Genomic DNA, 12,423 nt, shown 5'->3' with positions numbered 1-12,423 from the left:
TCAACATGTGTGTAACATTCGGCAGATTTTTGCATTGCTTTGGTTACATGTGAGATACGTTGTTTTATGGAGGGATTCTCACTGCGAGACCTGGTGAGAGATGCCACCAAACCAACCTCACTAACCTAATCCACCCCATGGCATCATGTGTGTTCAATTCTATCGCCATCTTACTACACATGGCTCCTGGACCAGCTCACCACTGGTGGGATATCCACTGAAAGACCCTGGCACCTGTGCCATCTTTAAAAGATGGCTGTGCATCCAGATGACAGCTGGCTTTTTGAATCTGCCTGCTTATTCAGGGACAGATACTGAACTTTTCAGAGAAGGGATAGATGGTGCTGTGATCCTCCGTCTATGTTAAGACCCTGCTCTGCAGCCAGTGGATGGAAGCAAGACGAACAAGCCCTGTACAGGACAATGGATAATGCTGGCAACATTGCCACTCATCCTACAACATCCATGTTCTTTCTTTGTTCTCTGTGTGTAAAAGTATTGGTTTGAATGTGCTGTTCAGTGATGTCTGGGGCAGGGAGATGCATAACCAGCATGGTACCATGCATTAGGATGGTCAGGGCTTAGAGACTCCACGTCCCCATGCCATGTACAGTGCATGAGTCTGTGTGTAAAGTTGTTTCCCATTAGAAGGCGTCATGCTGGTGGGTCCGACAGCCCTATCCCTCACAGATTAAGGCACTTGCCCTACCACTCCTGGTGTGATCACGGCTATATTCTTTCCCAAAGCACACTTTTGATTTCAGTACAATGGAGGGAGACAAGTGAGTGTTTTTCAGCCAAGGGCTTCCAAAACTGGCAAGCTATAAATATCAGGAAAAACTGAAGATAAAATCAAGACAGAGGATGAGCTGATAGATGGCTTGGATAATGAAAGGCTTTGCTACACTACACATTGAGACATTCTTGCCAATTAGGGTTTTCAAGGAAACTTCTTAACTCAAAGAGTGATGAGGAGGTGGAATGTGCTACCATATGGCAAGAAAATGAAGAGGTTGTCTTTACATAGTGGATTCAACACCTTGCATTTGTATAGCTACTTGGATAGAAAAGCACCAAAGTCTCTTCACAGGAGCATTATGCAACAAAACTGACACCCAGCTGTATAAGCTGTATTAGTCAAAAAACCGATTAAGTTGGATATAAATTATCTTGTAAGCAATGCCCTCTCCTAGAGTATCTAGATACATTGCCCCTCAGTTGGATAATCAACCCTACTCTACCCAGATACATAGGAACATAGAAGAATGGAGCAAGAGTAAGTCATTCGACTCCTCAAGCCCAATTCACCATTCGTTATGATCAGGACTGATCATCATGTTCAATACACTAATTCCATCACTCACCCCCCTCCATATCCCTTGATCCCTTTTGCTGCAAGAGGTCTATCTACCTCCTTCTTGAAAACATTTAATGTTTTGGCCTCAGCCGCTTTCTGTGTCAGAGAATTCCACAGACTCACCACTCTCTGGGTGAAGAAATTTCTTTTTGTTTCAGCCCTGAAAGATTTACCATTTACCCTTAAACTATGACCTCAGCGCTGGACTCCCTCACCATTGGGAACATACTTCCTGAATCTAACCTTACTGGTCATTTTGGAATTTTATGCATTCCTATGAGATTCCCTATCATTCTTCTAAATTCCAGTGAATACAATTCTAACTGATTCAATCTCTCCTCCAACATCATACATTGCACCTTCGGCTGAATACCACCTTCCCTACTGTACTCAGATGCACTGTCCCCTATACTACTGTACCCATGTACATTATACTTGTGCTCAAATCCAGACTTGTGGTATAATTGTGCTGAAACGTATATGAATGGTGCTGTTTCAGAAAAAAATGACTGTGAGGTTGTAGACATGCTCGCTGAGCCGGTGAGCTTGTTTGCAAATGTTTTGTCACCCTGCTGGGTAACATCGGTGCACCTCCAGTGAAACATCAGTGTTCTGTCCCACTTGTTATTTATATGCCTCACCAGAATAAAATTCACAAAAGAAGAAGAGAACAATAACCAACTACCCTTCCTAGACATAACGATAAAACACAAAAACAACAGGGAATTCCAGACCAGTGTATACAGAAGGACCACACATATGGACCATATACTCAATTACACTAGCAACCACCCCAAACAGAGCTGCATCAGGACACTATTTAAATGAACCACAACACATTTCAGCAATCCGAAACTATGCAAAGCAGAACAGGAGCACCTATATGGACTCTTGAAATGGATACCCAAAAAGCACAATCCGCCATTACCTCCTAGGCAGAACACAACTGGACGACACAACACAACCAGACTCACTAATCACCCTACGGTACATCAAGGACATTTCAGAGATGACCACAAGGTTACTCAGACCCCTAGGTAACAGGGTGGTCCACAAACTAACAACCACCCTTTGACAGCTACCAACAAAAGTAAAGGATCCCATTTCCAAAACCAGCAAAACCAGTGTAATATTACAAAATACCCTGCAAGGACTGTGAGCAATACTGCATAAGCCAAACTGGAAGAAAACTGACAATACAGATACACAAACACCAACTTGACACCAAAAGACACGACCAATTCTCAGTTGTCTCACTACACACCGGCATTAAGCAACACGAATTTGACTGGGTCAACACATCCGTAATCGCACAAGCCAAACAGAGACATGCCATGGAGGCCTGGTATTCCAACCGGAACTCCATCAACAAACACATTGAATTAGACCCTGTGTACAAACCACTGAGAAACAAAACTGGAAGTGGTACCAAACACTGCAACGAGCCAAGGCATATAAATAACAAGTGGGACAGAACACCGATGTTTCACAGGAGGCGCACTGACCATGTTACCCAGCAGAGTGACGAAACGTTTGCAAACAAACCCACCGGCTCAGCGAGCTTGTCTACAACCTCATCCACAAGCCGAGCAGCAAATCTTCTTGAAAGTTTTAAAAGTGACTGTCATTGCCTTATTCATTTCAGTGGAAATTGACAGTGTCCGCAAGGAGACGGAACAACAGCTGATCAACTTTGAACGGGATAAAGAGCTGTTGCAACAGAAGCTAAATCAAGTCGAGCAGGAGGCCAAGCTCTCGCTGAACAATGAGAAACTGATCCACGATGAGGATGTTGAACGCCTCCGGAAAGAAAAGGTACGATGTGAAGAAGTATCTTGGGACGTCAAACTTTCCACACATGTCAAATAAAGTCTACTCTATCTGCCCTGTAGAACAGACTACCAACTGTTTAATCTCCTTCCACCTAAAATTAACCTACAATTAACATTTATTTTGCTAGGTGAAGATTTTTTTGTAATGTTCTCCTGTTCCCAAAGTTAATGAGTAATGGAATAGTGCACTCGGGGAAATCGATACTCAGTCACATGCAGGGCTATACGATAGCCTAGTGGTTTTATCACTGGACTGTTAATCCAGAGACCCAGGTGATGTTCAGGACATGAGGACTATGAATCGATTGTTGTAAAAAGCCTTCTGGCTAACCAATGTCTTCACAAAAAGGAAGCTGCCATCCTTACCTGGTCTGGGTTCCATGTGACTCCAAACTCACAGCAACGTAATTGCTCTCTGGGATTGTATTTTTTTAAAAATGCAATAAAAATGCAATAAACCTTTATACCACTAAAGCCTTAAACAGGGCATGAAATCGTTACATGCAGCATGCTGAACAAAAATGAAGTCTGTAAAAGCATTGAATAAAAGAGTCGACATAAATTTGTTGAATCAAAAGCTCGATGTTCAAGATTCTAAGGGTGAGGGCTATGCATAGTGACAACTGGCTCCTGACTGACACACGCTGTTTTATCCTCTCCATAGGACAGCCTACGCCTTGAGCTGACCTCAGAGAAGGATGCGGCCATTCAACGCTTTCAACTTGAACGCGAAGACCTAGTCACCCGCTTTGAGGAGGAGAAGGAAGAGCTGAATGAAGAAATCCTCAGTTTACAAAGAGAGAGGGACGAGAGTCTGATTCAGGCAGAGAGCCAGAAACAGCAGGTAAAGAACACATCGGTGTCTTTAAATAACCTCATGCAAACTGCAAGATACTCCGTGGGATTGTAGTACTGAACTGTGAAATGCACCGTACTTGGAGACAGTCCATGGAACTGAAATGTGGGACTATATTCCCCAAGCATCATGCTCTAAAAATTGAAGTGATCTTACACACATTACAGAGGATAACACATGTGGTTAAAGGAGGAAAGGTCACATTTTTCCAAACAGTGAAGGGGAGGATTTATAGGAAGGAGGCACTCTGGTTGCAGATTGGTTTTGGCAGATTCTTTACAGCTTCCCTTTGCCACCTCACTGGGCTGCTGCCTAGAATGCAATTGGTTGAAGTGGGGTCTTCCAGATTGCACTTATAAGCATTCCAGCCATCTTGCCCTGTGATAGCTAAAGCGTCCCCACTGACACACAGCTTCTAAACCGCACCTGTCATTTGCTTGTGGTTGATAAAGCAACTCCATATGTGTGCTGATGTTATTGTTTAATTGAATCCCTCTGCCACTCTTTAATTGACCCCCGATGAGATAATTATGAACTGCAGTTTCCTTTGTAAATGTAATACTTTATTCCAGTCTGATTTACCGACCAGTGAGATGTTCATTCTGTCAAACTCATGTGTGCACAGGGGAAGTGATGGCCGAGTGTCATTATCGCTAGACTATTAACCCAGAAACTCAGCTAGCTTTCTGGGGACCCGCGTTCAAGTCCTGCCATGGCAGATAATGGAATTTGTATTCATTAAAACAAAATATCTGATGGAAAAAACTCATCTGGCTTACTAATGTACTTCGGGGAAGGAAATCTGCCATCTTCGCATGAGGTTGACTGTGAAATAGCCTAACAAGCCATGCAGCTAAGGACAGGCAATAAATGCTGAATAAATTGTTAATTATTTTTTGCTCTCTTGGCAGCATCCTTTTAAGGGACTGTTCTACAGTAAATGAAACCCCGTGAAATGAGTTAGAGAACCCTGGCCTGTTCTCATGGCTTCCATGCACAGTCAATGCCTGCAAGAACTCAACTGACCTTGCCACCTCTGATGAGCTCCATTTCCCACATGTCCACTTGGACCAGGGGAAACGGCCTCCTCTGTGAAACGAGACATAGCACCTTCTGCTGCAGAGTTGTCAGATGGCAAAATTCAGTTCTGTGATAGGGGCAGAGTTTATTGCCAAGTTTTCAATCAGTCGCACAGAGTAATTCAAGCAGTCGCCGCACGAGAGTTCAAAATAGACAGGCAGATACTGAGGGTAAAGGTGGGAAGGAGAGAGATGTAGATTTCAATTGTTTTAAAGAGCGCAGCATGTAGCTGTATTGCTGGGAAGGTAGTTGAAATATATGGGGGAAACTCACTGAGGAGTTGGAAGTGGTTAAAATGGTTCTAAATTGTTCAAACAAACTCGGGAAAAAATTCCAGGAATTCGTAGGTGGCTAAGAGTTGAAATCAAGGCTCAGAGAAAGAATGGGGAACTGAGAAAGTAGGAAGGTCAATGACTCTGTTTTGGGAGAACCGTCAAGGGCTTGGAAGAAGCCAGTTCACATTAATACTTCAGTGTAACTGAGAGAATAGAAGATGGTTGAAATCTCACAAGGAAAACCTGTTCCATGGAAACTGAGCAAGATTAAAGCTCTGGGGAAAAAAAGCCAGGGGCAGCACTAGCTTGGTAAAGCTAACTGTCTGAAAGCAGAGGCCATACTTCCAAGTATTGATTATGGTTTCAGAGTCCAAGTAAGCTTAGACCCACTGCAAAAGGCGACCAACCAGAACAGGAGCAGTTGTTGAGGCAGTCAGTGATACAACAACTTTTGAGAGGGCACCTTGAGGCCAAAAAGACATAAATAAAGAATTATAATCTCTTGCGAAGCCGAATGAGATTTGGTACCCCATCATGTTATTAATGTCTGGGAGAGTTGCTGAGAAATCTAAGGGATATGTCTTGATCACATTTGCTGTTTGATATATGCTGTGGGTGTTCAAGCATAGTATATTATCCATTTTTAACACATGATAATTCAGAAGTAAGTTGTAAATATAAATTGCATTACTGTTCTAACTTGTAACATATTGTTTGTTCAAAAAATTGGAATCATATGGCTTTATTCTAAAGTTCCATGGAAACTCAACTTTTACCTGAATTAAAAATGAGCAGTTAAACCTCCCTAACCAAATTGTCATGTTTAACTATGGTGGCCTGAGGTGGAATCATAACAACAATTTAAAGCAGAGTCATGTGCAGCCTCGATTGGCACCCCCTAATACACGTTTGGTAGACATTGTCTCTGAAACAACTTGTTCTTCTCCAGGATGAATGAAAGTACCGACATAGTAGGAACTGCAGATGCTGGAGAATCAGAGAAACAAGGTGTAGAGCTTGATGAACACAGCAGGCCAAGCAGCATCAGAGGAGAAGGAAGGCTGACGTTTCGGGCCTAGAACCTTCTTCAGAAAAGAAGGGTCTAGGCCCGAAACGTCAGCCTTCCTGCTCCTCTGATGCTGCTTGGCCTGCTGTGTTCATCCAGCTCTACACCTATTTATCGCTGAATGAAAGTACAGGTGGATTGATAGAATGACTTACTGCTCTGGGAAATTGGAATGTATGGTCAATCATTAGACTGGAGATTTATCCCAGTTTGGTCGCAGCCACCCACTGTAACACAATACGCACCTTCAGTCAGGAGGAATGTTAGTCTAAAGCAAGTCTAATGTGACTAATGATAGAATTACCATCTGATAACACTGCTGCATTGATGAAGCTGCACTTGTTTGGCAGGAATGGCTGAGTCTCTGTCCATCATCCATCAGGGTTAGAGGTGATTGTATGTGGAAAATGTTGTCCATCTGGTTGGTTATAAAAGCAAGGCTATCAGTTGTACCAGATGCTGTTTCTCTTTCTGTTCAGTCATCTATTCTCATTTTTGGTCAGACTGCTCAATGAATCAAGCTCCAGCTGAGCAAATATATTTATTTTTAAAGGCCTTGTGTTTCAAAGAATCTGAGAAAAACATCCTATTGGAGAAACTCAATCAGGCCCAACGTGACCTTGGCAATGCGAACATGGAAATCGACCGGGTGAAACGGGAGTCACATAGTCGGCAGGAGCATGACAAGGTGATAATTAGCCTAGCATTACATTCCTGTTACATTACATTCTCTTTTCAACATGAGTCAATATTGAAGACAAGACCATGCTGTGGGACGGCCTGCAAATAACTAAGCTTCTGCGTCTTCTCCCTTTAACCCAGAACACCATTAACAATCTTAGTGCTGAGCTGAAGACCTTTCAAGGTCAGTTTGAGGAAGCTCTGACCACCCATGAGAGAGAAATCAAAAGTCTCAATGAGCAGCTTAAAGATGTAACACGGCAGAGAGAAGTAACTCTCAGGGAGGTATGTTCAATGATTTGTCTGTCTTTGCATTCTCAGAAACAAATTTAAGTGTGATTGAATGGAATCCTAATGATTCTGGATGTCTTCCTGCTACTGCGCTACAATAACACACACAGTTTCTCTGAAGTGATAGCCTTTCATGGCAATCTCATTCACAGCCCATTGTTTAGATCAGAAGGAAAGAAGTAGCCGTAAATTTACATTATTAGCCAAGTGGGATATCAAAGACAGTGTTGCTCAAGTTACCACTCCTGAGAAGAGGGGGCACAAATCAGAAAGTGGCATGATGTTCACTCCAGAGAACGGAGGTAACGGGATAGAATCAAGCCCAGTTCTCCAAGACATAGATTGGAGATAATCCCCAAGGTCTGTGTAGTACCACATAGCACTGTATAAATGGCCCAGGTTCTTGGGGATGTGTGCCCATTGTGTGTTAAATATTAATCTCTGTAGCTTTCATTTCTGACATTTTTTTTACCCTCCACACCATTCCTTAGTTTCCTTCCATGCCACCAGGCACTCAGAATGCTAGGTCATGCCTTCAAGCCACCCAAATGTCCCCTTTTAGCTCCCACATCCACTTCATGCTAACTCATGCCAACCCATACCATCCACACACCATCCTTTGCACCTTTCATGCCAATTAACCCAATATTCACCATGGGCAGACCTCCGGAACCATAATTAGCATGAAATAAAATAGTGGTCTGATTATCAACTACAGATTTTGGAATTGTAAAATAATGCCACATTTCATAAAAGTCTAATTGACGTGTTTAAAACTCTACAGGTACTTAATCCCATATCAAACATATTGTGCTCATCACCCCATATCAGAGATAGCTAATTCTTTAATAGTTTTTTTGAACTATTGATTAAAACCTGTCCATAGGATCTTGCTGAGATGATGAGAAAGTGTGGCAAGCAACGAAGCTTTAATAAAGGTGTACAGATAGCTCTTAGCTTAAGATCAACAAAGAGCCATTAGAAAAGTTGGAAAGGATTTTCTTTAAGTTTCACTAACAGGATGGTATGTTTTTGTCAAGTTTTTAAAAGAACTGGGGATTTAGATACCATCATTGCAAGAGTTTTTCAACTCTCATGAACACTGTCAGGCTGTGTATCATTTGATTAAACTTTAAAGTGCTAGGATTTAAATAACTTGGGACCTTGATGGTTTTACATAAATAACCAATGTTTCAACAGCATCTACATTTCCTCCATAAATTTATGACTCACACTATAGGATAATGCCCATCCTACATTGCAGTACAGAGGAAGGAGAAATATATAACATCAGACCTACTCTATTACAATGACCCAACAGCTAAGAAAGAACTTGAAAGAAGCTTTTGACAGGTTTGGTTTTAATGATGCATACACACTGTAATTGTCAGTTTACTGGGCAGTTCCCGTGGAGTCTGCGACATTGAGGATTTTGCAGTTTCACAATGCTCAACTTCCATATCTGCTGCATCTGGCCATCGAAAATCTGGGCCATTTTTACAGAGACTGAGGGGGAGGCAGGATAACAGTTGTAACTCCTCCATGACCTTAAGCCGTTGTTCCATGAGGTCTGTATGAGACCACCATAATGGGTGGTGATTAAGATGTTTCACTGTATTAAAACTTCCAGAACTTTACATGATATGGGACAGGAACAGGGAAAAGTGTAAGCTGGGATAGCATGGACTAAATGATGATATAAACAGGTAGCTCCATATAGAATGACTTGATAAACTAGCTGGTCATCTTTCTTTTCCTTTCCCATATGGTCCTATTTGATAACTCGAACAGAATTTGTATCCCATTGTCAGAAGACCATTGCTTAGGCAGATTGGTAAACCCTCGCAATTCACCCACCCACCTTCATTCCCTGTGTGAGAGAAATTTTTGAGCAAGAAAATAATTTATATCTGACACAGTTTGGAGCCCATTCGTCTGATTGTTGGGTCTGGTGCAAACCCAGTACAATGCTGTCTCTACTCATACTTGAAAGTCGTTATCAAAGCCCTAAGAACCTTTTCAACTTTGATTAAAAGTTGAAGTATCTGTCAGACAGAAATATTCAGAATAATTGGTACGCCAGTGCACACCCTTGTACATAAGCACAGCTCAGTGATCACACACAATTTTCTTTTGACCTTTGTAAACACATGGAATGCTACTTGAAAATATCTCTTCACCGTGGAAGTCCCTTTTTTTCATTGACTTACACCGCGTGGACAACAGCAGTTAAATGAAGCAGCTCACTGCCACTTTCTTAAGAGTAATTAGGGATGGGCAATCAATTTTGGCTTTGCTAGCGATATTGACACCCCATGAATGAATAAACATAAAATAGAGCAGCTAACTTACACTTAGGTGCCTTCCCAGACTTCAAAGTTAATTTCTGGAATGAAATAGAAAAGAACTGTTTTAAAAACCGAGCATTACTGAATCGCTATACAGCTGCTGGGTTTCAGCAATAGTAGATAGTTTGCAGACACACTGCATTCAAGGGCTATGTATCAATGAACACCCAGTTGGGGACAAGTAACTAATCGCTGTGTGTGCTCGTCAGCAGTTGATGATGACCACAACCATTCTTCCTGTCAACAAATTTTGATTGGTTCCAATGTGGCTGAACAGCCTGGGGCTCTGAACAAGATAAGGAAAAACCATCAGTTCCCTACCAACTCAGGAGTTCTCTGTGTCCTTTGATGTAAAAAAACTCCTTAAGCCTAAAGAAAATCTTGGTTGCTGTAAGATGTGACTTAATTTAAAAGCCTGAGGCCTTTCACCCTGTCCCTCCCAAGAACATGTGAAACTGTTGAAAGAAACCAGACTGAGAAGGTTCTGATCAGCACTAGAATCATCTCAGCAAATCCTGTGAACAGGGACCACTGAACGGTTTTCCCAGTTTATCCTTCCTCCTATTAATGCCACTTTCTTTTCAAGCCTATGTCTGTCTGTGTGTGCGTAAGGGAGAGTTTATAAGGAGGTCAGAGTTTTAACTAGGAGAGTTAAATGCTGACACCTCATAATTGTTTAACTGCAGCAAAAAATGATTTCAATGTAATAAATGTTAATTCTTGTAATTTGCAGAAAGCTAGATCTAAAAGATGGGTAAATTGGGAGCTTTTAAAATATTTAACTTCTGTGGTGATTCCAGAAATGCAAAGACTTAACTTTCTGTGCGCCACCCTGTAACATGTAATAAATCTGGTCCACATTTCCACTCATCCCTGATAACTTTTCCTTGAGTCACACAGCATGGAAACAGATCCTTCGGTCCACTAGTCCATGCTGACCATGTTCCCAAACTAAACTAGCTCCACTTTGCCTGCATTTGGCCCATATCCATCCAAACATTTCATGTTCATGTACTTATGCAAATATCTACACTTTTTTAAAACATTTAAAGACTGTTTCCACCATCGACTCATAGCTGTACAGCATGGAAACAGACCCTTTGGCCCAACTCATTCATGCTGGCCCAGTTTCCTATACTGAACCAGTCCCATTTGCCTGTGCTTGGCCCATATCCCTCTAAACTTTTCCTATCCACATCCCTGTCCAAATCTCTTTTAAATGTGGTAATTGCACTCACCTGTACCACTTGCTCTGGCAGTTCAGTCCACCCTCCATGTCAATACGTTGCCCCTCAGGTCCCTTTTAAATCGTTCCCATCTCACCTATGTCCTTTAGTTTTGGACTTCCCTACCCTGGGAAAAGGACCTTGGCTGTTCACCTTATCTGTGCCTCTCAAAATTTTATAAACCTCTATAAGGTCTCCACTCAGCCTCCTACACTCCAGCAGAAAAGGCCCCTGCCTCTCCTTGTAACTCAAAGCCTCTCGTCTCGGTAATATTCTTATAAATATTTTCTGCACCATTTTCAGTTTAGTAATATCCCTCCTATAGCAGAATGACCAGAATTGTACACAGTACTCCAAATGCCACCTTGTCTTGTATAGCTGTAACATAAAGTCCCAAGTCCAGGACTTAATGCTCCGACAGATCAAGGCAAGCCTTCTTCTCCTCTGTCTTCCTGTGATGATACTTTCAAAGAACTATGTACCTGCATCCCTAGGTCTTTCTGATTGGCAATGCTCCCCAGAGCCCTACCATTAACTGTGTAAATCCTGCCCTGGTTTATCTTACCAAAATGCAAAACCTTGCATTTATCTAATCTCAACTCAATCTGTCATTCTGCAGCTTGCTAGCCCAGTGAATCAAGGTCCCTTGTACTCTTAAATAAGCAACTTCGCTGTCCATTATACCACCAATTTTGATGTTGCCTGTGAACTTACTACCCATGTCTCCTATATTCTCATCCAAATTTCTCATATAATGATGAACAGCAATGCCGCAGGGAGAGAGTTTCAAAAACTCATGATGTGTGAGTGAAACAAATTCACCTCATCTGTTTTAAATGGGTCATCGCTGATACTTAAATAGTGGCCACTTGTTCTAGATTCTCCTTTATGAGGAATGTCCGGTCTATGTCTATCCTGTCAAGAGCCCTAAAGATCTTGAACATTTCAATCAAGTCATTTCTTACTCTTCTAAACTCCAGTGGACACAAGACTAGCCTGTCCCTGCCTTCCCTCACAAGGCAACCCACTCATTGCAGTCAACGATCTGGTAAACTTTCCCTGAACTGCTTCCAACACATTTAGATCTTTCCTTAAATAGGTGACCAGTGCTGTGCACAGTACTGCAGCTGTGATCTGATCAGTAGTAGGAAAGATAACCTCGCCGTGTTTGGCATCATAGGAAATACAGCTGTTCCTCTGTAGGTGTGAGGGTTCTGTCTCTGAGAACCCCCACAGACAATGAAATTCATGTGTGCGGAGTTTGTTGAAAATACAGGTTAAAAATTGGAGAGACATCAGTTTGCCCACGCTTGTTCCTACTGATTTTTTGTTCCTACTGAATTTTTGGCACAGATAGGTAAAGTTGCGAGTTGTGAACTCACAGATATGCAGGTTCACTGTATGTGATTGG

General features: G+C 42.1%; 1 protein-coding gene and 1 long non-coding RNA gene across 2 annotated transcripts in view; one reads left to right on the top strand and one right to left on the bottom strand.

Moving 5' to 3' along the window:
* LOC125457822 (uncharacterized) overlaps positions 1-9,825 on the bottom strand; it is a 34,762-nt gene extending 24,937 nt beyond the window's left edge. Inside the window, exon 1 of the long non-coding RNA XR_007248678.2 lies at positions 9,791-9,825. This is a non-coding gene — a long non-coding RNA (uncharacterized LOC125457822). The remainder of the gene's footprint in view (positions 1-9,790) is intronic.
* crocc2 (ciliary rootlet coiled-coil, rootletin family member 2) overlaps positions 1-12,423 on the top strand; it is a 270,040-nt gene that overhangs the window by 140,897 nt on the left and 116,720 nt on the right. The window contains exons 20-23 of the mRNA XM_048542456.2: positions 3,003-3,172; positions 3,854-4,033; positions 7,020-7,154; positions 7,289-7,432. Coding sequence (XP_048398413.1) covers positions 3,003-3,172; positions 3,854-4,033; positions 7,020-7,154; positions 7,289-7,432 — 629 coding nt within the window. The remainder of the gene's footprint in view (positions 1-3,002; positions 3,173-3,853; positions 4,034-7,019; positions 7,155-7,288; positions 7,433-12,423) is intronic.

This window comes from Stegostoma tigrinum, chromosome 14 (assembly GCF_030684315.1).
Source record: "Stegostoma tigrinum isolate sSteTig4 chromosome 14, sSteTig4.hap1, whole genome shotgun sequence".
NCBI lineage: Eukaryota > Metazoa > Chordata > Chondrichthyes > Orectolobiformes > Stegostomatidae > Stegostoma > Stegostoma tigrinum.
The sequence above is the reverse complement of the archived record's forward strand: the minus strand, read 5'-3'. Positions and strand labels throughout refer to the sequence as shown.